The sequence below is a fragment of the Amblyomma mixtum genome, chromosome 6 (genome assembly GCF_055824585.1).
Source record: "Amblyomma mixtum isolate Tamu chromosome 6, ASM5582458v1, whole genome shotgun sequence".
NCBI lineage: Eukaryota > Metazoa > Arthropoda > Arachnida > Ixodida > Ixodidae > Amblyomma > Amblyomma mixtum.
In genome coordinates, this window is record NC_143017.1 from 83,925,668 (window position 1) to 83,951,571 (window position 25,904).

The 25,904-nt window shown below is 43.8% G+C and overlaps 1 protein-coding gene across 1 annotated transcript in view; it reads left to right on the forward strand.

Moving 5' to 3' along the window:
• Nucleotides 1-25,149, forward strand: part of LOC149339575 (neural cell adhesion molecule 2-like) — a 218,744-nt gene extending 193,595 nt beyond the window's left edge. The window contains exons 4-14 of the mRNA XM_089550517.1: nucleotides 802-1,002; nucleotides 3,778-3,932; nucleotides 4,580-4,724; nucleotides 7,856-8,146; nucleotides 11,380-11,673; nucleotides 16,365-16,670; nucleotides 19,486-19,614; nucleotides 20,267-20,294; nucleotides 21,195-21,280; nucleotides 23,405-23,538; nucleotides 24,791-25,149. Coding sequence (XP_089406643.1) covers nucleotides 802-1,002; nucleotides 3,778-3,932; nucleotides 4,580-4,724; nucleotides 7,856-8,146; nucleotides 11,380-11,673; nucleotides 16,365-16,670; nucleotides 19,486-19,614; nucleotides 20,267-20,294; nucleotides 21,195-21,280; nucleotides 23,405-23,538; nucleotides 24,791-25,087 — 2,066 coding nt within the window. The 3' untranslated portion in view covers nucleotides 25,088-25,149. The remainder of the gene's footprint in view (nucleotides 1-801; nucleotides 1,003-3,777; nucleotides 3,933-4,579; nucleotides 4,725-7,855; nucleotides 8,147-11,379; nucleotides 11,674-16,364; nucleotides 16,671-19,485; nucleotides 19,615-20,266; nucleotides 20,295-21,194; nucleotides 21,281-23,404; nucleotides 23,539-24,790) is intronic.
• Nucleotides 25,150-25,904: the final 755 nt, after the last annotated feature.

The window sequence follows — 25,904 nt, forward strand, 5'->3', positions numbered from 1 at the left end:
AGTCGCTTGTAGCGTGCCTTCAAATCTTGTAGGCGAGAACTGAATAACAACACATATATTCTATCTCCTTCTTAATCATACATTTCTCTATTGTGTTTTGAAAGGATTTAGCCGGTGTCCGGCTGTTGTAGATATTTTATATGGTATTTATTCATGTTTCTACAACGCCTTCTTTACAGAATAATTATACTTTTGACTGCCTATCCCTGAATTACTGATATGCCGCCTCGTGATGTGCGACTTTAGAACATATGGATTCGTTATATTGTGCGCTTCTGTAATTCCGCTGATGCTATGACTGGGATTAGAGTCGAATACTGTTCCTAATAGCCAGCTTATTCCTTGTTGATTGAACTCAAGCTTGTTTATTGAACTCAAACATTGCATCGATTACATCAGCAATACATTAGCAATGCTCTGCGTACAAAGTGCGGCTGCAGCTACCCGGCCTGTAATTGCTTAGGTATTTGCCAACGATCAATCTTACTTCTTGGCGGATCATTATAATTCAGGCCGCCTTGGTGGCTGAGTGGTTATGTTGTTCGGCTGCCGACCTCAAAAGACGTGGGTTCGATCCCGGCCGCTTGAGTTTCATTTCGATGGAGGCGAAATGCTGGAGGCCCGTGTACTTTGCGATGTCAGTGCATCCCAAGGTGGCCTAAATTTCCAGAGCCCTTCACAACGACGTCCCTGACTGATTCGCTTCGGGTCGTTAAACCCCAATAACCAACCAACCATAATAATTCACTAACCGCGACCAAATGACCGACAACAGCTGTTCGTGTTTCGTTTGGTGCGCAGGCAAGCCTCGTCCCGTCGTCACCTGGTGGCGTGACAAGCGGCTCGTGGATAACAACTACACAATCGTCGGGGACGTCGTGCACAACAGCTTCGAGATACGGGAGCTGAAGCGCGCCGACTTCCTCGTGGTGCTCACGTGCCAGGCCAGCAACAACAATGTCACCGTCGCCGCATCGCGCTCTATTACGCTGGACATGAACCGTGAGGGGAAGCGCTTGCTCCTTTTTCTTCCCATCCCTCATCAGGCAGAAGGGTGGTAGTGGTCTAAGCGAGCTATGCACATAAAATCAACGCAATTTAAGGAATAAGTAGCTCTGAATTGAGGAATAGGCTTTACTGCCGTCGCAGAGCCGCCATGCAGTGAAAAAGAGGGGAGAGGCATGCTCTAGTGGCGACATCTTCCGCAGTTATTTATAACCAAATCATGGCAAGGTTTTAGATCTAGATATTTCTCTCCATGTCTTTGCCGCTATGCACTACTCTGCGTCGTTCACCTTCTTAGTTCGTGTTTCAGTCTCCGATGTAACATTTATGCAGACGCATTTATGTACCTGGAAGGAATAACTGTCGTAGGTTACGATATCTACCATAATTCGTGAACTTCATGTTCACTGGCTTTGACCACGACGACATTGACGCTGCCTAGTATGTGCACGAGGTTTTATATTTTTATTATGACGCAGGCCAGCCCTGCTGAATATGTAATTCATGTCAATACTTTTAGTGTAAAACACTTGTCTATGGACTTCTTTGTCTGTGTAAAACTTTCCACTAGCTATAAGGATCACAGCGACACTCTAGAACACTGCGTGCAATCTAAAACGGATGATCAATACTTGTCCTTTATAGGGCTAGATTAGGGAGCACCTCCTCCAAAGATTCCACGCAGCATTAGTTTGAAAGTGATGTGGAATACTTGCTTACAGTACTCCGCTACAACTTTTTCTGGTAATTGCACGGAACTAGGTAGTCGTAACCTCTCTTCGCTTCCTACATCGCGAAATAGAATTCCTTCTTACAGTTAATGGATACCTCTTGCTTAATGAAATATTGTTAGTAATCGATATTTAAGGCATGTTTCTAACGTGACTGCCTACTTTCAAAGATGGAAGTTAAGAAAAAACAGCTTTCCTGACTTCATAGAATTTTCTAGTTGCGCCTAATTACAAGAAGCTTTTATAGGATGGCGCCAACTGCCGTGCGACGGAGTAACGAGAATGTGCAGTGAGCAACGCGCCACATAATTAGGCTTGCCATAATGCGGCGAACTATTTGGCAAAACAACACAGTTACGGACGCTCCGCCACCGTAGTCTTCCCTTCATTGTCAAGAAAAGCTGTCGCCGAGTATAGCAGGTGGCATTATACGTATTATGACTATAAAGGGTGTTTTATAAAACTTGTGCCAACCTTTAAGAAATGACAACGTGTTCTATGATGATTCGACAACCGCAAGAATATAGGCGGTCATCACGACCAGTTCAGCATTTTTTAAGTCTTCTAAATCCGTAGTTAACAATGAGAAATTTTTGGCGTTAATTTAAGCGGGTAATTTTTAATCCACTATTTATAGACAAAGTTGAGTTATCTTCATTTCAGTCCTTGCCGCCAATGGGAATTTAGTGCGGGTCGTTTATTTTCCTTTAAAAAAAATTATGTGGGATCTGAAAATTTCCAACCGACAACGTGCTCCCGCATTGCGATGTTATGAGCCTCAAATATTTCACGGCTCGTCGAAATCGGTTTCTCAAAACCGAAATGATTAAACAGGTCAAAGGTGTCAGCGATGACTCTGCGATCAACGAAGGCGATTTTTTTTTTTCGGAAATCACAATTCTGGAGCATTAGCGCAGAAAGTTGTTAAGTCAAAAATAATCACTGCCGTACCCTGAAACGGTGAGGGCGTGGTCGTCCTCTAATACTAGCATCAGAATTGTAACAAGAAGTGTTTACACTGATCCCTGAACTATCGCGGCGAATGATAGCTTGTTCATTTGAGTGATTGCGTACCGACTTCCTTCAGTCTGGGCTGGTTCAAGGGTGCTGACATCACGACACGCGACTGCACAATCACATAAATGCGTTTTAAACTCGCAGGATTTCCTTTAAACAAGGAAAAAAAAACTGACGAAAATTAATTTGATGAAAACTGTTGAAATTGGCTATACTCAACGCGCTCTACAACTTTTACTTCGCAACTTTCACCTTTAGTTAGGAATTGAAAGCTTCATTATAGTTTCTTTAATTAGCAAATAAGGCTCGTTTCAATGATGTGTGGACCTGGACAAGGTGACTGTCTATATTCATGCAATAGCCGAACATTCGTAGAGCTGCGCTTGTCCTTTAAAAGTTGGCACAATTTCCTCTTCCATCGCTTTTTTCTCTTTTTTTTATTACCGAAGCTCCTTCCTTTCATGTGGTGATGTTTTCATGCTTTCCTACCATGATTAAGCTTTTCTCTGTGCGCAAGATAGAGAGTTACCGGTCATGCCCCATGCACCAGTAATTAACTGCACAAATTAGCTGCCCAGTGTTTATATTATACTGCGAGCGGTATTAAACTCATTACGCAGCCGGTTATAGGAATTGGTGTGTTTGGGATTTCATCATGTTGAAAAGCGCTGTCATCGGTAGCACTGCAAGCACAGTCATGAGCGTGCCGTACTGCAATTACAACTCGGTCGTTCATCCAGCTTGCGTAAAACATAGTGACGTGATCTTGTATATGTATTTTTTTATCTTAACGAAAACAAACAACGCAAGGAGGGAACGCATGTCAGCGAACACTGCTGTCTGAAGGTGATTCTTTTACTTCCTCTCAGCATATTTTACTTGTGTCTTTATGCCCTACGACCACGCTAGTTCCCGGAACTGACCCTCATTAATAATTCAGCATTGTTGTTGTTCGAGTCGCGGGCAGCTGGCTGTGTCCGCTTTTGACTTTCGCCCTTGTTTCCCCGTTGAACAACCGCCGCAGTGATACCGCTGGACGTGACCATCCAGCCGCCGAAGCGCCCCCTTTCGGCCGACAAAGAAGTTGAGCTTGTCTGCTCGTCGAGTGGATCCCGACCTCCTGCGTTACTGACCTGGTGGAAAAGTGGCGAGCAGATTCTTTCTTCTAAAGAGCATCAGGTGAGTATTCCAATCAATCAATCAATCAATCAATCAATCAATCAATCAATCAATCAATCAATCAATCAATCAATCAATCAATCAATCAATCAATCAATCAATCAATCAATCAATCAATCAATCAATCAATCAATCAATCAATCAATCAATCAATCATTCAATCAATCAATCAATCAATCAATCAATCAATCAATCAATCAAAACTCACCGCTGACTTTCGCCTATTGTTTGTTATTTGAGATGCCATTTCTCCCCTTCTACCCTTTTTAAACAGCGCTCTTGAAGCGCAACATTTTGTTTCATGTACTTCAAGGCGCTGTTTTTTTTTCGCAACGAAGCGAACTATGCAGCCGCAAGTTCGTCGAAGTGTTGCTTAATATAGTACAGATCGCCTTAGGAACGCGAAGTTAGTGACAGGTGTTTGACAATATTTAGCCACACTGACTGCCCTTTTTTTCATTGCCCCGCTGTCGCTACTGTTTTTGCTGATCTATATAATTAAATCCTCCAATTCTGTGTCACGTTAGTCGCTCAGCAGCTCACTAAGCCCACACTATCTGGTCTCGCTTACCGACTCTGTCTTGCCAACCGGACTGCTGAACTGCTTAAGAGGGCGCTTAGCCCCTTTTCTCTTCTTCCGTGCACAGGTCCAAGAAGGCGTGAGCACCAGTTCAAGCGTGATCCTGTTCACACCCAGGGCCGAGGATAATGGCCTGGTGCTGTCGTGCCGAGCAGAGAACCAGTTTATCCCTGGAAGCGCCATCGAGGAAGGCTGGAAACTCGACGTTTTCTGTTAGCGGCTTTTTCATCTCTGTTGGTTATTTTTTCCTTGAAGTGCCTGATTTCTCTACTTCGTAGGCAAACTTGATGGCTCGCTCCAGTGGACGGCGTTAAAGCCCAAGAGAGCGTGGGCTTAAGCTTCCTGAATGGGGTACCTTAAAGCGTGAAATAAAATCGATTAACGTCGAATTTGTGCTCAACGTTTTTTTTGCTACTTTTATAAAAAAAATCTGAGATTTATTTTTTACAAGAAAAATGCTATCTTTTGCTGCGCTAAGTGCGCTGAACGTGAGAAATATAAAATTAGGTACACATAGATTAAAATATTGAAGCCTAATCTTATGAATGTTTTTTTCTGCATGAATTGCTGAAATCCGCCTTGGTGCATCATCCAGAGTCGATTTTCAGCGAGAAATATTGAAGTTAATAAAGCAACTTCTCGCCACATTTACAAATTTTTGTCACACTGATCATTGTTGCTGTGTTGTATTGTAATGCATGTAATTTAGTGTATTTTATTGCATTGTACTACATCTAAGAAATCATGGCTCTCGTGAGGCATGTGGAAGTTTTGGACACAGCTTTGGGTTCGATCTCGACAAATTAAACCCCCTTAAGTTAAGTTGACGCATCGCACCAGTTTATATACTTAAAACGAATTCGAAAGACCATTTAGGGAATTCGTAAGTGGTTCAAAGTCGTGTGCAGCTCTTGATGTTCCCATCAACCTTACATCAACGCTTCCCGTCCTCCCAGATTTATTTGCGGATGATTCCTTGTCTACGATATACCTGAAAGCCTGCTGAATGCGGCGCAACAGGAACCTCGTGAATGGTCGACAGAACAGTACTAGAGATGAGAGCACATGAATAATGTTTGTTTACTTGCTGGAGAAATGCTCTGTTCTACTGAGTCTAGCCGCAGTGGGCCCCGGTTTAATAAATTTTTCTTTCAGTACTGTGGTTGAGTTAAAGGAGGCGAAGTTGACAAGGTACAAGTGGTTATTGCGAGTGAGTAACACACTGTGGAGGTGGATTGACGAATTAAGGATAGAATGATAGCGGAGAAAGAAGAAAAAGTGGTATTAGCAGCACAGATGAGAGGAACATTGGTGTATGCTAAGCGACCCCCCCACCCCTCTCCCCGTCCCCTTTCCATCCACCGTGCTGGAACAGGTAAAGCATGCTTCAGCAAGGGCCGTAGTGCGAACCCAGAAGAGCGGAAAAGAATACGCCGCTCTCTAGGCACCATGCACTACGATCATAACAGAGAATCTTATAACAGAGAACAAACAATAAGCCACTCAGACAAAAGCTTTACATACATAACCTCCTTGGTTGCCCCAGCGTAAAGAACAGCGCCCAATAATATTTCAGTACGACTGGTAACACCGCACTTAACAAGGCAATAATATATAAAAAGGAAAAAGAGATGAACAAGCAAATCATGATTTGAACTAAAAATTGAGCTTTATGTTAACTTTGTCAGCTTAAATAATTTCTTTAGCTATGGAAACATTGCAAAGTTCAGGCACAGCTCTGTGTGTGTTGCCTTATTATTCTCAAAACGCGTATGAGCTGCTAGATTTGTGAGTACTGAAAGCACCGACCTGTCAAAAAGAAGTTGCAACGCTGAAGGAGAGGAAGCGCAAGACAAAAACAAATTTTTTCCGTACGTTTGTGCAGCAAGGATTCGGCGCGAAATCAATTAAATATACATAAATATTTTCACTCAGGAATGGGCATGAATGTAATACAAATTTTTGCTGTATTGTTTCTAGTAGGTTGTGTGACTTACCTTCTACTGTTTGTAACTGAAAAAGAGCGTGGAAAGTGTTTATTGGCCTCCGCGAGTCACAGCAGACAGAATAATACTGTATGCTGTGCATATAATTGTGATGACTTACTCCAGAATTACTGAAAAAGATTAAGATAGGAATGTATAAGCTGCGCGAAATTGGGGCTTCTGTTTTGTGTTTTTCACTCATATAATGTCGGCTTGCATATAGGGGCTAAGAGGAATGAACCAAAGGTCAACCACTAAGGCTATCAGCCTGGCTCTTTTACCACGTGCACTAGTGAACATCGTTTCTTAGTATCTATGCGCTTTAAAGTAGATTGTTTGCTGCTGTAAAAAATACTACGAATCAAGCAAATCTGGTTTGGTTTGGTTTGGTTTGGTTTATGGGGTTTAACGTCCCAAAGCGACTGAGGCTATGAGAGACGCCGTAGTGAAGGGCTCCGGAAATTTCGACCACCTGGGGTTCTTTAACGTGCACTGACATCGCACAGTACACGGGCCTCTACAATTTCTCCTCCAAAGAAATTCCAGCCGCCGCGGCCGGGATCGAACCCGCGTCTTTCGGGTCAGCAGCCGAGCACCATAACCACTGAGCCACCGCGGCGGCAATCAAGCAAATCTATATATAACATCGAGAGCCAAATAAAAAGTCACAAAATGTCCTGAAATGAAGGGCAAGCAGCACGCTAATATACGTTCTGTTTTGCGGCATCGGAAACACTACACGCGAAAAATACCACAACAGTTTGCCTCTCTGTTAGCAACAACTAAAAGAAACATTTGCAAACAAAATATAATTAAAAAAAAAGCTGCAGGAAAACAGCGCATTTTATCTTCGCCTTGCCATAGTATTTATGTATTCCTGCAGCTCAGGATAAGTTCGCTGGTCTATGCTAAATCATGGGCAACCGAATTTAAATGGTGATGCAATGCTTTTGTTGACTGACGTTTTGTCTCATGTTAAAAGAGAAGAGACCACTGAGGTCACATTAGTTCAGACGCTTCTACTACTCTAAAAGAGAAATCCCTTGCCTACGGTTTTCAAACTAATTCATTATTTTTGTGTTCAAAAACTGCGCTAAGTTAAAAGAAGTTATACCCCCCCCCCCCCCCCCCCCGATTTGTCAGTTTTTGAAATTTGCTCTTTTCATGGTAACAATAAGGTAACATATCCAGACGTGTATAGGCGTTCATTTTTCTCATTATGTTTGGCTAGGTACTCAAAAATATATATATCAATAGCAGACGTTCAGATTATAACCAGAAGGTGAACTTCAGAAAGGAAAATTTGTTTTTATTCTTTCCCTCTCCCTTGACTGTGCACGCTGTTGCCGTCTTCCCAGACAAGCCTCGGATTACCCTCATGCTGGGCCAAAACTTGAAGGAGCACGACATACACGAAGGCCGTGACGTGTACCTCGAGTGCCACGTGGACGCCAGTCCTCCAGCCAGTGAGGTGACGTGGCTCTTCGAGGGCCACGAGGTGTCCACCAACACCAGCGCCGGCGTCATCGTGAGCAACCAGTCGCTGGTGCTGCAGAAGGTGCGCAAGTCGCGCAGGGGTCGCTACAGCTGCACTGCCGTCAACCGGGAGGGGCACGGCACCAGCAACGTGTTCATCCTTCGGATAAAATGTGAGGATGTCATTGCCGATGGGCCCGCTGCTTTTAGTGTGCTCGTTGAACATGTGGTTAGGTATTACCGTTTAAAGGGCAGCTGAACCGCTTTTTGACAATTCCACGATTTTCAAGGGCTCAAGTCTATGAACCCTGTAGGCAAAAGGTGCCACTTTACCTGTAAAACGTTAGTCTTTGCCTGTAAAACGGTGATGTAATTGCCGAATAGTGCTCACGTTTTTGCTCGCAGCGCCGGAAAAGAGCGGAGAACCTTGGTGATGATGGCATGGAGGATGAAATTTCTAAATTCCTCTGCCTTCGCCTAAAACTTGTCGTGCGTCGTCCGATGCGAAAAACGACGCTTTGCGGGCCTTGCGTTCTGTGGCGTTGACTTTATTTTGAAAGCAAGCCTTTCTGGATTGAAAATGTACCGCCATTGTAGAACATCGTCATGCGCTCCCAACCGGCGCTACAAAGAACCATGAAAGGCATCGCGATTTTTATCTCCTTTACATCAACATTTAAAATGCTAAGTGAAAAAGAGCTTGCAAGATCTGCCAGAAAGGATCGCACATTCTACCCTCTAAGCTCGTCGAGTTCCAACCTCCCTTCAGTTTTCTTTTAAAGATGTTTCACTTAATCACCAGAATCTCGAGACGATCAGCCGGTGTTTCGTGCAAAGTGATACCCTTAGTGAACACTCAATCTCTGCGCAAAATATCGAAAATAAGTGTCGCCGTTTTCGTCCAGTCGACAGCCGGAGATTGGACAGCCGTCGCCGTAGCTCAGTTGGTAGAGCACCGGACGCGAAGTTTAGAGGTCGTGGGTTCGGATCCCACCGGTGGCATATGGTTGTATTTTCTTCTGCTTTCTAATTAATTACCTTCAAAAATAATTACCGTATTAAGCTCCCAATAATGAATACCACAAATTATAGAAACAAAACCCATCGCCCAAGCGCCTTGATTTCGGTGACTGCTTGCTTCCGCATGTAGGAACCTACTTGTGGAATTCTTCATGGTAACTTCATGCTTGCAGGAGTCGGCACCTGTTTGTTATATTTTATGAAGGTACGATGTCGAAGAAGTTCACTACTCGAATATTAATGTTCAAAGATCACTTTGCTCCTAACGTATTTTTCGCGCACTCATTGGGAGCAAGCGAAAAGATATGGGTGGAGGAAGCAGTGTCTGTGTCGTGCAATTAAAACGTCCGCCTAATATTAGGGCTTTAAAAAAATCGTAAGATGTAGTGCCAGTTTCATGTAAGAGCACATTCCTGGCAGTCTTATATAGGGATGCGTCCTGAATTCTTTTTGGGAAGGCTCAAGGGTGCTGTGCTGGAAAGTCTGCAGAGCAGCGGTTAAAGCAAAATCTTTTTACAGCATTGGTCCGTTGTAAATGGAGACTGTTGCTCTCTTCCTGGATGAGCGAGAATCGAAAATGGGTAAAATGACTACGTTTGCCCGAATCGAGGGTTCTGAGGAAGGGCTTCCGCTCCTCATGTAGTCGCGAAAATGAGTGACGCTTGACAAGCAGACATCCGTAAAAGTATTTTAAAGTATTTAGGTTAAAGCACTTGGCTAAACTTTAAGGTTTAAATTAACATCCTAGGAAGTAATTGGAGTTTAAGCAAATGATGTTAAAATTGACATGTGGAAAATAAAAGCTGCTTATTGGCCCTTTCCTCATCCCATCCAAAACAGTGTGCGAAATAGGCACATGGGTGCAGTCCACATTTCTGCACTTAGAAATGCCTATATAAGATATAGGAACAGTCACCACGTTGTTTATCGGTGCAAGACTGAATATTAATTGTCCCCACACCAGCTATCTTCGAATGCGCCTTTATTGTGTCACTGAAAACGCTTTTTTATTTTAAAATTGACGGAATTGCAACGTTGCTTGACGGCCCTTCCTCCGCAAGTTCCATTATTTCAGGGTAGTACGCGCCCAATCAAACTCTTTATCATGGTTGAAACAAATTCTCAAGTCCGACAACTGAACTAAACGAAGGATGCGAACTTACTTCAGAATTTTAAGGACCGTCAGAGAGTGGGTTGGTACTGTGAGAATGAAGAAAAATTTCTCAGACCATACACGAAAGCAAGAGGAAAAGACAATGCAGAACTTTTATTGACGCTGAATTTCCCTGATTTGTTTACCTTGTTTATGGTTCAATATTTTGATGAGGTTGACGTCATTACAGTCACGAAGCCGCAATGACACTGGACTATGGTATCATGTGTATCGCGTGCAACCGTTAGCCGCAGGCTTGCTTTCACGGTAAAGCCCGCGGCTATTAAATCAACTGCAGGAATGCACGCTCCATGTGATCAAAAAATAACTGTGGTAAAAAAGAACAGAAATTTCTCCAACAAAGCAGAAAGGTCCGCGCCTGCATAAAGCATATTAACGAAATGTCTAGAAACAGTGCTTATTTCCGTTTTATCTTTGTTATAGTGTCAATGAAAAAAAAAATTATTGTTTTATCTCTTTTTGTCTCCATCTGTCTTGCGTTTTCTCTGCTCTTTTTTTCCCCTACACGAAGAGAAGGCCGGTTGTCAACGTGTGCTTTTTCTCGTATACAAGCAGCCCTCCCTTTCTCGATCTGTACTCTCCTCCCGGGCGAGGGAAAGAAGTCAGCCGGATGGGGAGATAGCAGCAAAAGAATCGTGCCTTTGAATATGTCTATGTCTATGGGAATCACCGCATTGGCATGAAATCTGACGACTTGTGATTCAAAGCGATAACCCTCTATGTCCTTAACGCTTTGGCGACCGTCGTTAATAACAAGGAAGTGAAGCTCCTTCGTACACCCGACTGATTTTTAAGCTTCATCTCCTTAACTTGCAGCCTCATGATAAGGCGAAAAAGACTTATGCCCCGGAGAATAGCGCATACTCTAATAGTTGACACTGCAACAACGCACGCGGCGCACATATACGAGAGATATACCTCATTGGAAAGCCTCTTCATGCTAGTTATAGGAGCGACCGCGCAAGAAAACACGTATTGAACAGGCATGCGACCTTCCCAACAATGCTCGTTTTTCTTCCTTGTTTTACTATGCTTCTGTTTGGTACGGTTATGTGTAAGTGTTTCGGGGCCTTAGCGATGGCCTAAGTTTTTAAAACAACTTGCTGCCTACTAAGGATGTACAGGTTTCTCGATGTAGCTTTGTGCGAAAACGTATCGTCATGCCGGGAACTCATCCTGTTAAAGACACGTGTTGTTCCGCATACTCTGCAGTTGCACCAGTATGCAAGTCCGGCCAGAAGCTCATCTATGGCGTGTCGCAGCTCGACTCAGTGTCAGTGCACTGCGAACTGGAAGCAGATCCCGGAGATGTGACCTTCTACTGGCGCTTCAATAGCTCGTCCAGTGGAAAGCGTATCGACTTGGCTAGCTACAGCCACGCACAGACGCGCAGTACGGCCGTGTACTCGCCGCAAAATAGCGACGACTTCGGCTATCTGCTCTGCTGGGGTACGAACGAGGTCGGCAAGCAGTCTCGTCCCTGCAACTTCACAGTCGTCCCTGCCGGTACGTATTTCTAGCTTCATTCGCCTGACTTAACTGGGTGCGCTGTTCGTCTGCTCGGGTCTACATATGTGTGTGTGACACATATGTGTGTGTGACACTTTACATATGTGTGTGTGACACTTTACATATGTGTGTGTGACAGAGTTGAGCCTGGCCGCGTGTTAGGAAAAGTACCATTATGTTAAGTTTATAAGAAGCCATATATTGTGGCAGATGGCATGCTTAGTGTATGACCTATTCCCAATGTCTCGATGTAGTAGGAAAACTTATCAATGCAAAAGTTTATTTAGGTGCAGGCCTCCCTTGCCTGCTATCCTTAGTTTCACATGTGTAATGTTACGGAAGTCTTTGGGTGGCTAAGTGAAGCTGTTTCCAACGGCACTTTGACTCAGGCGGGCGCACGTCTGGGCTTCAAATCCAAAAGTGGACAGGCGGGCCCAGTCGTTATTCTCAAGTTCCGTGTTCACTTCGTCGCTAATGTATCTCTCCATGGACGAAAGCTGCAAGAATTGCGTTATACGGCGCGAACACGACGATGTGGACTCTGTTGTCCGTGCAGTGTGCTCGCGAAGGAAGCAACAAGCGCGGCATCCGAGCGCCGAGCAAATGGTCTCCAGCGGGAGCCCACCACAGCCCTCTCCATTGCAGGGCCACTTGTCTGCGGCGCGCCGGCGGCCTTCCGAGAAAACAACACGGCAGCGTGATGGATGAAAGCTTTCTCGCCGCTCTAGAATCGGTTACCGCTTGAGTAGCGGCCACAGTGTTGCGAAAAGGGGTTAGCTCCGGCGCTCGTACAGCCTCCCGTTAAGGGAAAGCGGAAAGGACGTGGAATGGGGAAAGAGTTTCAAGGTGAGGAGAGAACCTGCCTCTCGAAGCGCATTGCCGGGTAAAAGAAAAATGTGTAGGTGGGGGAGGGGAGGAAAGGAGGGAATATAGCTGACACGAGAGCCTCGCCAGCAGAGCACGTCTCTGGATCGCTGCATGGTTGTTTGCGGGTGGGTGCGGTCAGTCGCTGCCACTCACGATATTAATGACCAGAGTAGGAAGCGCGACGCGTGAAGGCGGTGCGCTGGAGCAAAACAAATCTGGCTGCTAGAGCGAGACGCGAATGCCCTGTGAGGTTCTTTTTTTATCTCATTTTCCCGTGCTCTTATTTGTCTTGAAAATGATGAAAATGAATAGGAAGGTAACGTCCTAATTATGTCGGGTGCTCAGGTTTCTGAGGAACATGACCTTGGGTGGAATGCGCGAGGCAGGCTAGAAACGTAGATGAAGAAAAAAAACAACAACTTCGGTCATGTCTCTCATCTCTTTACAGGGTGTAGCCGGCATTTTAACTTTGATTTTGAGAGTAATTATTTGTGGAATCGGGCCCATTTACTTGGAAAAAAGAGCATCTCTTTTATGTTCGTTTTGTTGAGATTTTCCATCGTATTGGGAGTGCTGATATTTTAGCTATCATTTCCTGAATGCAGAATGCGATCCAGCCATGTTTCGCAATTCTTAAACACTAGTATTTTTGGCGCCAAATTCTGTTGATGACGGCTATACAAAATGATGAAGAAATCCAGAAATCATCACGGCGTGTTAGAGAACCTCGGTACAGCATAACAATAGCTAAAAAAGCGTATCACGAATCAAATATCTTTCATTCTTCGTCTCTACCTTCTTTTAGAGCCGTTATAATTAGTGGCTCTGCGTCTTCTGCAATATTGGTGCAAGAAGGCGCACATCTTCCCTTGACACCGATACTGAAACGGCTGCCTTCTCCTCATAAAGGGTCATATTGCGGCAAAGCACCTATTACAGGCAGCGCAAAATTCTACTTCCAAAAAAGGCTGACTTCAGTTCCCCCAGCACGTGTTACCATATTATATCTGCTAATCAATGCAACTCCCTCGATACTAAGGGAAACATCTTTTATATTGCCCTAAGCTAAAAGGAACGTATATTTTTGTATTTCTTCCCGGACTCCAGAGCTCTCTGATCAAATCAGCAATCAAACTCCTCATAGAAATCTTTTACCAATATTTGGGAGAGGCCTATCTCCACATGCCGTACTTCTAGTTTCATAGACGATGTCATTACAAAACTGTGACAACGCCCATGGGCAGTTAATCAGCTGCCTTTCTTTGACATAAGTGTGCCTCAGCTAATTGCAATGGCTGAGGAAGTATCGATGGAAAAAATTCAGGGGGTACTTTTGCAATCTAAAGTGCGCGAGTCGAAAGCTTACGGCAATGGGGCGGCTATAGGGTGACTTGGAGGGGCTAGTCATGAGTAGTTAGTTATGACCCGTGGCTAACTTGTGATGATCGGTTATTGACTAACTAGTCATGTTTGGTTATTGAATAACTAGTCATGACTAATTAGTTGGTGACTGGTTATTGACTATTTATTTATTTATTCACAATACCTTACAGGGCCCAGAAGGGCATTGGGTAAGGGGGGCAAAGAACGACAAATGTGCAAAAGAAACTAATTAATACAACATGAGATACAAAAGATTAAGCAAAAGAAAATAATGTACAGAGCAAAATTTAAAGGCGAAATTATACATAGGATACAAGGTACTTATTAGTTGCATGAATGCCGGACATAGGGCCAAAACAAAACGCAATGGCAACGAAGGAACAAAAGTAGACTGCGACAAAGAAAATCAAAGATAGGAGAAAAAGCGATGTCTTGTGAGATGTCTACGTAGCTGATCCTGGAATGGTTGATGGTTGCCGATGGATGTGATATTGTCAGGAAGATCATTCCAAAGAGCGATGGCACGTGGAAGTGCAGATGAATTAAAAGCGAGGGTTCTACCGTGAATGCATTTTATGTTCTTCTGATTATGTAGGCGGCGTGAAATGCGTGTAGGCGGTTCAAGAGGTAATGGAGATGGCCTTGTGCTGTAAAGATATTTATGAAATAAACACAAAAGAGCAATGGAACGGCGAATGTCTAAAGGCTTGAGACCGATATCAAGTTTTATTGCTGTTATGCTGCAGTGAGGGCTGTATTTGCGTGTAATGAATTGAGCGGCTCTGTTCTGGATGGATTCTAACTTGCTGATTAAGTATTTTTGATATGGAGACCATGTAGCTGATGCAAATTCTAGTTGCGGCCGTACGATTGTGAGATATGCCAGTTTTCTTACGCTGTTAGGGGAGGTTAGAAAATTCCGACGCAGGTACCCTAGTGACCTGCTGGCTTTGGCACAGATGGCTAGAATGTGTGTGGCCCATGAAAGATTATGCGTCAGATGAATACCTAAATACTTGTACGATAATGCCCGAGACACTGTAGTGCTATCTATGATGTACGAAAAGCTAGAGTTTGTATGCTTTAGTGCTTTAGTGCTTTTGTTAGTAATGACTAATTAGTTGATGATTAACTAGTCATGATTGACTAAAGACTAACTAGTCATACCTGGTTAGTGACTAACTAGTCATGGACTACCATTCATGAGAAACTGTTCATGAGTGGTTAATGAATAGCTAGTCATGACAAGCCAGTCATGGCTTGACATGGCTAACAAGTCATAACAAGTCATGACCGGTTAATGACTAACTACTCATGACTAGTTAATGACTACTTAGTTATGACGTGCGTATTAATGACTAGTAATGACTTTCAGTTCAGATCTAACTGACGGACGGACATAGTCAAAGCCCTGACTATGAGCGCTTAAAGGTTATCGCGTTAATATTTTCCAGGCGCGCACGCAGTTGCATAACGCAGGGCCACCTGACAACAAACACTGATTTCATCTGTGGCCGTAACACGAGCGTTGTGTTCTACGATGCGGTCAATCTCTCGACGCACGTTATTTCTTAAGTGCTTAATTAAAGAACTCGCCCAAAACAAATGGGGAATGTAGTGTTTTAGAGCGCAAGATGACGCGGGTATATTTTTTGTCTCCCTTCCAACTTTCGATTCGGAACATACACTTGAAGGGCTTGCGACGGTCATGAATAATTTATAGTACTGGCATCTAGCTTCACAGCGCGGAACCAGATGTTATACGCTGGCAATGTGCTACCAACTCCAAGCAGCCGATGATGTGCGGTACCGCAAAACACATCGATATCTCTTTGCAGCCATGCATTTAATGCACATCGGTCATGTTCAACCAAAAGGTCCATAGAGTTATTTTGAAGGTATGCCTACGAATATTTTATGACTAAATGCTGATTACCTGACGCTTACATATATCAAAGCAAGAAAAAACATCGGTGTATCTTCATATGTATTTCCCCAATTCAGTTTAGAAACACGCCGAAAATATCTCTTTTAAACTCGAAATTTTTAACATTCCTCTCGATTACATGGTGCGCTTTGTGCATTACGTGCTCTGCTCGCGACTATTCTTCAATTTCGTTAAATTCTTCTATTCTATCATAGGTACATCTTCGAACCCGCTCCTAAACAGATGTTTCAACGCTACACAGCAGCTGGGGTCATACCTCGTACAGTGCTCACAAAAAAAAAAAAAATGGAGACCCTTCGACCTGAAGCCATTGGTCCAGTATGGAAGACATCATTCTCTCTCGTCTATTACCAACCATCCGTTGTCATTACCGTGTGGCCCCTGTAGACAATAAATAGGCGGAAGCGATAAAATCGCAAACTGCCGCTCATGTGCCAACGTCGCACCGATGTACCAAGGTTTGCTTACAGCCCTTTCCGCTGCAATGCAGGGCCGCCGGAGCCTGTGAGCAACTGCAGCCAGTTGAACGCAACGGAGGACTCAGTCTCGTTCGAGTGCTCCGAGGGCTCGTGGGACGGCGGCGTCACGCCGGTCACGTTCTTCGCCGAGCTGCACGACGTCGAGAGCGGCCGCATGGTAGCCAATGCCTCAGCCTCTCCCGTGCCGGCTTTCGGCTTCTCGGGGCTCGCCGGAGGCACCTCGTTCCGGGCCAGCCTGTACGCAAGGAACGCCAAGGGCCACCGGCCTCCCACTCGCTTCATGGTTAGCACGCTAAGGCCTGCCGAGAAGCTCACGGGTGAGAAAAGAGACCTGCCCCCCCCCCCCCCCCCCCCCCCCCCCTTTCTTCCTCGTTTGCGCTGCTCGGCACGCCAAAGCTCCAAGCGTTGCCGATCTGGATTGCCTGCTGGTGTTTGCCAATTACGCCTCCGCTTTGCCCACCCCCTTAGCTGCCCCCAACCCTCTTTAAGTGGGCAAAGCGTCACGCCTTGTTGTTGCCTCTGTGTTCAGCCGCCCTCGCTATGCTACGTGCGTGTAGTACGGTCGTGTAAACTCCCGATGGCTATGTCTCTTTCGCGCGTGCCTTGAACGCCGCTTTACTCTGGCGCAAGTTCTATTCTCTGGCGCGTTTAGAGGAACACGTCGATGACTGTGTCGGTTGCCTTTAACGCGTGCATTAGCACTGCTGTGGAGATAGGACCACTAACGAGCGCGTTCTCCTTAGAGCCTTTTCTGCTGTCCGCGTGGGATGTGGTCGCAAAAGACTCATTAAGGCGTTTGCAAGGCTTTACTTATAACCAATATTATCTAACAACCAATTAGACGTAAGAAAATATCGGTTATACTACCTTTTTGTCTCGTAATTTTTACTGTAATTTGATCATAGTTGGCACGGCTTGGGGCACTTAGTATCCAAAGGGGGTTTTGTTGCAGAGTAGCATGTATTTAGTGTATATCGGAGAGTGCATCGAGAACATAGCTCGAAACTTCTGACTGAACCGTTTTCTTTTTGTCATATTAATAATTTCCCGTCTTCACCTTCATCACCGCCCCCGTCATCATCGTTCCAACTGCGCCCACTACAGAACAAATGTGTGCCTCATATGTGTCAAAATAACTCTGTCCTGTGCCTGCTGCGCTAAACTTACCTCCGCAAACGTCATAAGCTCATGCGCCTACCCGATTTCTGCCACCTTGTGCGATGCTATCCATCAATTGGAGTCTAATTCCGTCCCCCTTAACGATCATCGATTATCTTGACCTCTCATTACATGCCCTACCCATGCCTATTCCTTCTTTTTGATTTAAACAACGATGTCATTAACTCGTTCTTGTTCCATGACCAATAATACTTTCCTCCTCTTGCTTAACGTTACACACACCGTTTTCTTTCAATAGCATGCAGCGTTGTTCTCAATTTAAGTTCGACCCTTTTTTGTTAGCCTCCACTTTTCTGCCTCGTACGTCCCCACCGGTAGAATGCAGCTGTTATATAGTTTCCTCTTCAGGAATATTGGTAAGCTTCTATTCGTAACATGAGCATGCTTGACAAATGCACTGCACTCCATTCTTATTCCCAAAGCTATTTCGCAGTCGTGTTCGGAAACTGCGGCCACTACCTGCCCTAAGTAGATGTATTGCCTTGCCAATTCCAACCCTTCACTGCTCATTATAAACTGCTGCTCCCTTCCGGGACTGTTTAGCATAACTTCAGTTTCCTGCATATTATTTCTTAGGCACGTTGTTCTGCTTAGCCTATCTATGTCCTCGATTATTCTTTGCAAAACATCCAATTAGATACTAAATAAGGCAATGTGATCAGCGAACCATCGCTTACTAGGGTATCCTGCATTAGCTTTTATCTTCACTTCACTCCGATCAAGTTCTTGGAGCACCTCTTGTAAACGCGGGATAAATAGTACCGGGGGAATTGTTTCTGCTGGCCTGATACCGTTCATGATCGGTATTTCATGACTGTCTCTGTGAGAGACTACCATTTTCTACATTTGGGTGAACAAAGGCGGGAAGTTTCATACAAGTCTCGCGTAGCATGGTTGCATTTCTTAATATGCACTTGTTTATTATAAAGACAATAATTTATTTCCGAATTAAACAATAGCACGCCACCCTGATGCAATCGAACCTTTTTTTCTTAGGTTGTTTCCCCCCGCGCAAAGCCGGCTTTCAAAAGTCAGCGCGATAAATGAGGCTATGTGTGAGAAATGTCGTCAGACCCTGCAATTTATGAAAGACAGTTCTAATGAATAAACATGAGTTTATTTCACAGTCCTCTTTAAGATAACCATTATTACCTTTTTTACGGGATATCGTGCTACGCAAAAAAGCAATAGACAAAATGCATGCTCCTTCTATAGAAAAGAGGAATCTGTAATAAGACTGCATTGAAGCCATGAGAAGCTTCGGACAGGTATGGATCATTACCCATAACCTTTATTATTCGTATTCGAAAATGTCCTTTAATTAAAGCGATATTTCAATCCGGAAAAGTTGTTCTACGCCTGTTACTCGAAGTTCTCTTTTGATTAAACAAGCAGGTAAAGTATTGACTATCCTTCTCTCCTTTCTCTAAATTGTAAAAACACCTCTCCAGCTTTTTTTACGAACGCGTAGTTATTGCTGGTAAAGCGTTGCGTAGTGGCCACTTATGAACAAGTATAAGTTACTGCTTCCTTTTCATTGCATACCAAAATTTATTTTTTTTATGAGCGACTGCATAGCACTTTGTAGTATACATGCGGGAATAACCAAAAAATAGACCGCTTAGCAAAATTTCTTAAATTTCAACTTCTGTAAAGTATGTAACCGTACAAAGGCAACCGTTCCACTCACTACATCCAAGCTTGTCTAGGCAAAGCATGTACTTTTGCTTAACGGCTGCGTTCATTACTTTATTCGGGTCTCGTTGTACTAAAGTTCTCAGCGCTGCGAAACGTATAGTATTGCGAAAAACGAAAGAAAATTCACTACCGGAGACGTATAATTGGTCTGTTTGTTTGGCTTGATTGTTATTTCAGCCAATGAAGTTCATGATTTCTCTCCTAATATGGTGTGCCCCTCTTACTGAGAGCGTTCTTGTTTTCTTGCTCTTACAGCTGGAAGCCAGGCCATAATTATCATCAGGCCAGTGCTTGGAGTTATTATGGGCATCATTGTAACCTTGATGATTGCAGCTATTGTGATTATTCTCTTCATAAAGTACAAAAATCCGCGAAAGACCAGAGGTAAGTGTGAAGTGCAATGCTCTAATGCGATTTTTATCGCACTGATTGTCATTGATGAAAAAAACCGCTGAATAGATGGCAGTCACTTTAGTCCGTAATCCTGTAATCTACAGGGTTTTTAAATAAGCATGAATTTAGCCTTTCACATTCCGTGACGCACTCCCATGGAAATTCAGCCTGGCTAAGTTGGTAAACAGAAGATTATTTGCCAAAAATACTAGCGTAGAAGAAGACTGACGAAAACGTGACAGATGCGAGCAGCACCAGCGCTGTTTTTTTCAAAATGTGTTGACGGAAATAAATGAAGCTCAGAAACAAAAACTCCGTTTAGGACACATATGTATTATTCCTCCATCACTATGTCGTATGTGATAAATATGTTCCTTTAGTACAATTCCAATCCTGCTCTGGCATGTGATATCGTGAAGCGATATTCTGGCATATGATACGCTGTTTCGGAAAAATTATTTCTGTTCGATGTTCACGCTGATGAAGTGCATGTCTGTTATTTTGTGTAGCACTGCGCTACAGCTTTTTTTATGAACCTTATGCAAACAAGCCACGCCTCAGGAAATTAATATTTTTCATATATAGTAAGCGGTGAAACCACTGGATTTTATTGCAGTGACAAATGATTTGTCCTTATTTTCAGACGAATTCAAGGAAAGATCTGATGACAAGTAAGTTCATTTTATTTAAAATATACATCAGAGGTATAAAAAGCTTGTTTCGGTAAAATATGAGCGGTCGTTATTGTAGTTCAACAGTTTATAATGTAATTGTGAACATTTAGTAGCTAAAAACTTCATTCTGGCAAAGACAGACAGAATAGGAAGAAATGCGGGACGAACATATGATTTCTGTGAAAATTCCGCGAAAGAAGTTGAATATAGCTTTGACGAATATTTTGGCGCTATTAATCTGATTTTTTTTTTTTTTGACTGTGAAGGTGCGGGGGTGGGAGTAACTCGTTGCAAGGGGGATGGGTTTGGGAGTTTGCTGGTGTGTAGTACTTCTGGCTTTCAACACTGTCTATTTTGAATTCGATCGCGTTTTTGTCCCACTGCTTCGTGAGCTCCTATTCGGTGACAGCCTCGTGAGGGGTGGAGCTAGGTGAGTTGGTAGTGGATGACACTTCTGGAGGGTAAAGTTGGATGGATGACGTTACGGCAGAGGGAAGGTGGGTGGGTCTGGGGTAGGGCGACGGATCGAGCGTGGTGGTCTATGTGTGGACAGCCCGCTAGCTAGTGTGGTACGGTGGGGAGGTGGCTTGTAAGTGATACTTCTGGAGGGTGTAGGCTCATTTCCAAGACTACATACATATGCAGGCATTTTTTGATTGTGACACTACTAGTGTTCGCATTCAAAGTTGGCTCAGTTGCTATCAAAATATTACCCTCATCAGCTTGAGTTTTTAATAGCAGCAGATGTGCAAAGTTACCATGTCACCAGAGAGTTACCAGAAGAGCAAAGTTAACATGTAATTTGTTTACATATTTAGAGCATATAATTGGCCCAATTCTGCTTTCAACAAAGTTATAATATAGATATAATTTAGTAAATATTTTTCGCGCTTTCAGATCGCAGAGCCTATTGAAGAAAGATGGAGAAGAATTTGTTGATATTGATGGCCGAGGTCCGGATATCATCCCAGCGACTCCACTCAGTAAGACAAGGTTTCCTTAAATGTCTCAAGTGGGGACTTTAAGGAAATAAATTTCTGATTTAAATACGTGTTGTTTCATTTGATGGGTGTAAATTTTTTAACTATGTAATCAGGATCTTTTGGTCATATTTATTGTCTCGAAGAGAAAGTTTTTACTTTTAAAGCTCTCACAGGTATATGTGTTAACATAGGAGTGTTTTTACTTTGCTTTGAATTGAGATAACAATAATAATAATGCAATAATAAAAATCAGCCCATTTGTAACTGCTGCTTGCAGTGGCATTGAATGCTCGCGTATTTGAAGCAAAGACGGCACTACTCTCCAAAATGTTTTACACAAATGGCATTGCGTCTCAGATAAAACAAACCAGCGTGGGGCATGCAGGTCCAGCAGAAAGGCGTAGATGGTTGGGGGGGAGGGGGGGGGGGGGCGGCTGCGAAGGGTGCGCAGGGCCACCACCCCGGGCCCCGAAGACCCTAGTGATGCCTCCGTGGCGGCGACAGCCTGCAACCAGTTACCTTCAGCGCTTCTACCGCGATTACTAATATCGCGAGCCTAAAGGAGCTTGTAAGAAAGCATGGTACTCTTTGGGGAGCACATGACTGCGCTGGAGACCTTGAAGAACGCTGTGGTAGCACTGTCTCATCAACATTTTAATGCAATAAATGTAAGCTTTCCAGACTTGTTAATTTTGACCTTAACATAGAAAATTCTCTTTCCATGAAAAGCAAGAGGATCTCATTAACGTTCAGTCGGGGACAAAAGTCTCCAGACCACGTGTTTCTCTAACGAAGCCGATAGCTCAGCTATTGGTCGGCGGCTGGAGACCACACTTGTGGAGGTAAAAGCTAAATTTTTGTTCTTTCATCTCCACAAGTGCGGTCTCCTGCTGCTGTCTGATAGTAGAGCTATAAGCTTCGTTTGAGGAACACGTGGTCCGGAGACTTTTGTCCCCGACTGTACACATCCTGTTCTGGCACATAGGCAGCAAGGAAGGGCTTGTTCAGCGTTGTGATAACGGGCCATGGCCTCCAGAGCCTGGAGGGAGGATGGGTAGACTGATGCGCGGTTTTCAAGTTGGTGAAATGCAGGCAGCGCATCCACGCGATGAGACGGCTTCAGCTCATGGCCTTCCTAAGCACTGGTGTCTACAAAACTTCCTTTAGTGACCACTGCATCTCAACTTGAGGTTTGCTAGGACACCCTGCAATATTGTTAGTGCAAGGAAGTTCATCATTTCATCGCGGTCTGCTGGTTTCCACACACCCAAGCCGCACAGGTAATGGTAGCAGTATTCGAAATGGATGGTTCCACTCTGGTCCTTTGTAGGACCGGACTTTTCCAATATATTTCCAATATTGGATGATCAACTGTGCTGCTGGGGTAGAACCCCAAAATACGCTATCGTGTAATGGTTCGTTTCCATCACGATTAAGTCAATGATGCCCCAGTCAAAAATTGCATGGAACCATCCGAGAAAATCATTCTAGCCAGGGGACTGCCGCACGATTCCGGGAAGTGAAGAAAAGGAAAGCGCGGAGGCGCAGGCGGCGGGTTATTGGTATTCAAATGCTGCCTCAAACGTGCCCTACTCAGCGCGTCACTGTTGTCACCGTCGTCGCTCTCGTCTTTATCTCAAGCAACATCCAGCTCAAACAGAAAGTGCGAATCACTGTCAGACACATATTGAATGTCTTCAGCAAAGCTTCTTTCTGTACTACTCTGAGAAGCACCACTTTTAATCCGATCATCGCCGCCAACGGCATTCTTCATGTGAAGCGCCATTATGAAAAGACAGTTGCCACCAGGCAAAACACGCGCGAAATCCACGAAATGCGGTCTTTCATCGATAACTACCTCCCTCTAGGGGTGGCATTTGGAACCAAAGCAACAGACAAGAGACGACCGTAAGTAGTCAATGGCGGCAAAAACAGTGAAAAATCGGTTCCGACGAATGTGACTCGTAGTTGCCGATATTGTTACAAACTCACAAGACGATTACAACTCGGTGTTGGCGGTTAAAAAGTTAAACCATTATTCTTTTTGAAGATTCTCCCACGCCCCAAGTGATAGTTTAAATAGAAAAAAACTTTTTTCTGACCATTGCTTACTTTTTCTTTCAGCATACGATGAAGAGATGGAGGAGAAGAAAGAATATGAGAAGGACACAGTAAAAACTTTTTATGGCCTGCCACTTGCACCCAATGAAATCGGTCACTGTGGCACACTTCCGTCAAGTAAATATGCAAATGGCAAGGTGAGTAAGTCTTCTGCTTTGTGATATCAATGAATGAGAAAAACTAGATTTTTTAGTCTTCTTTAAGAAATCTCTCCGATATGACTTATCTGTACCTAGTTTGTTCTATTTATGTGCATTATTTTTCCACCATAAGTGTTCAGCCAAAGATGCAAGATTTATTCTAATAATTTAACAAGATGAAAAGCTGCCTTTATCATCACAAAAATTTTTCTTTATTTTCGGCCAAAATGAAAACATGAAAACATCCAGGACTGACAGAGTTTCCGCGCGTCACTTCCTGAATACCAGACGCAGAGGCACAAAATTTGTTAGCGTCACCTATTTTTCCACCACTGTACTGAGCATTTCTTCTTATCGTGGCCCTTTTTAGCCTTAAGTCAGGAACAAAATACAAGCTTCTACTAATGCTAGACTGGTTCCAGCAGTAGAAATTGTAACACATTTCCCAGAACCAAGTGTGAGAATGGGAAGATAAACAGACAACGGCGAACAGATTGCACAGACAAGGCATCTGAAAAGACATTCCACGGCAGTAAGAACAGCAACAATGCTGCCTTTTAAGAGCATTCATTTACCCTGGCATTTTTTCATTCATACTCACATTAAATGCTGTAACATTTTTGGTGCACCTCTTCAGTAGCAGAAGAAAATCCTGTCTCTAATCTGTCGTGTTCAGAACCATGCAGTGACAATGTTTGCAACGGACGATAACGTTTTACGCAGAGACCTGTTGCATAACGATTACCTTTCACACCAAAGTTGAATAATGGCTGATAGGTGATTTACTGATAGGTGATGAGTAATGGCCTAAGTGGCACCCAATAAATCTCTGCAATAGTGTTTGACACGATATTATAGATGCGTGCAAAATCATCAGTGACATTTCATCAGCACAGTGAACCTTGACTCATCTAAAGCCTCATCTGTGGCGATCCCGATGTATACAAGAAATTGAAAATGAAACACGGAACAGTCTTTCAGGTTCTTTAGCTACCGAAGATGAGCGCACTATTCAGAAGACACACAGAATGTTCTATTTTTTTTTGCAGCAGATAAGGACGCGACGAGAGCAGGTTCTAACGTAATGTTATTTCATACATAGATTTTTTTATTTGATTTCACTATTCGTTTCTGAAATGCACTTTCTGATTTATTTAACAAAATAAATGTGGCTGCAAGAAAGTTTGCTCTGGGAGTATTCTTGATTCGGAGATGTGCGTCAACAGTCATTCTTTTTGCCTCCTCGCAGCATGCTTCAAGCCAAGAAGCTGCGGGCTCGGACGTAACCTACGTCGAGCTGTCTCTCTCAAGGTCGGGCACGTGCGTGCCAGCGACGCTTCCGCGGCCCCATCGGACAGGCCTGGAAGACTTTCGAGGAACCGAATACGGGCGCATAGATTTCCAGCGCACCTCTGCTCTGCGGCCTCTTCCTTCGGGCCACCAGATACCCGGCGGTCCCGAGGACATCGACGAGGATGACAGCCTCAGGCCCCACGCTTCGGAGTCGCCGCTAGTTACGGGCAACCGGATGGAGAGCACCGTCTAGCCATGACAAAATCTATTCCCTTGGGATTAGCTTTCAACCTCGCATCCTGTGAAAACGGACTCTCGCTGGTTCGTCCGCTTTCCAATACAATACAGATTTTATAACGTGATACACGAAAATGATAGATAATTTTGTTTTGTAGTCCGCAACACCAGCAGGAATTTTTTTTATACCATCTGGAAGCATAACTCTTCTTAAGCGTGTATAACACACTCTACTGTGCTCGACTTTATTAGTTTCTGTGTGGCATTATTGTGTAAATTAGTTATGTATCACACATGCTAATGTCAACAAGCTTGATTTCATGCCCTTATTGTAAAAGAGCAATATCAATTCAAATCATATTTACGATCAGTAGTAGGATACTGCGCATAGCCTCTATTTCGCAAATAAGAAAACTCACCATCACGCCATAGAGAAAAGCAGTGTTTACAGCAATACCCACTCAGTGTAACAAGCGCTTATTCGCCAAACAAAAGAAATTAATCCCCTAAAAGTTTAGAGAGCAGTCTAATTTTCTTAGAGTGTGTCACCAGTGTCTGCCAAATTCATACACATGGCACTTTGATCAGAACACTACTGATTAGATGTCATTTTCTTTTCTTCATTTTTTCAGAATGACAACCATTCGGCGTGATCAGTGTGTCCTAAACTGTGAACTGGTGGTGTGTATATAACCAAGCGCATCGATGCATGACTGACTGGTGCCTCCGAGTTGCTATGTTTGTGACTCTCCCAAGTGCGCTTAGAAAGAAGGAACCTCACTCCGGTGTTCGCTGGGAACAATGCGAAGTGGTACAGTTGACGTAGATTATAT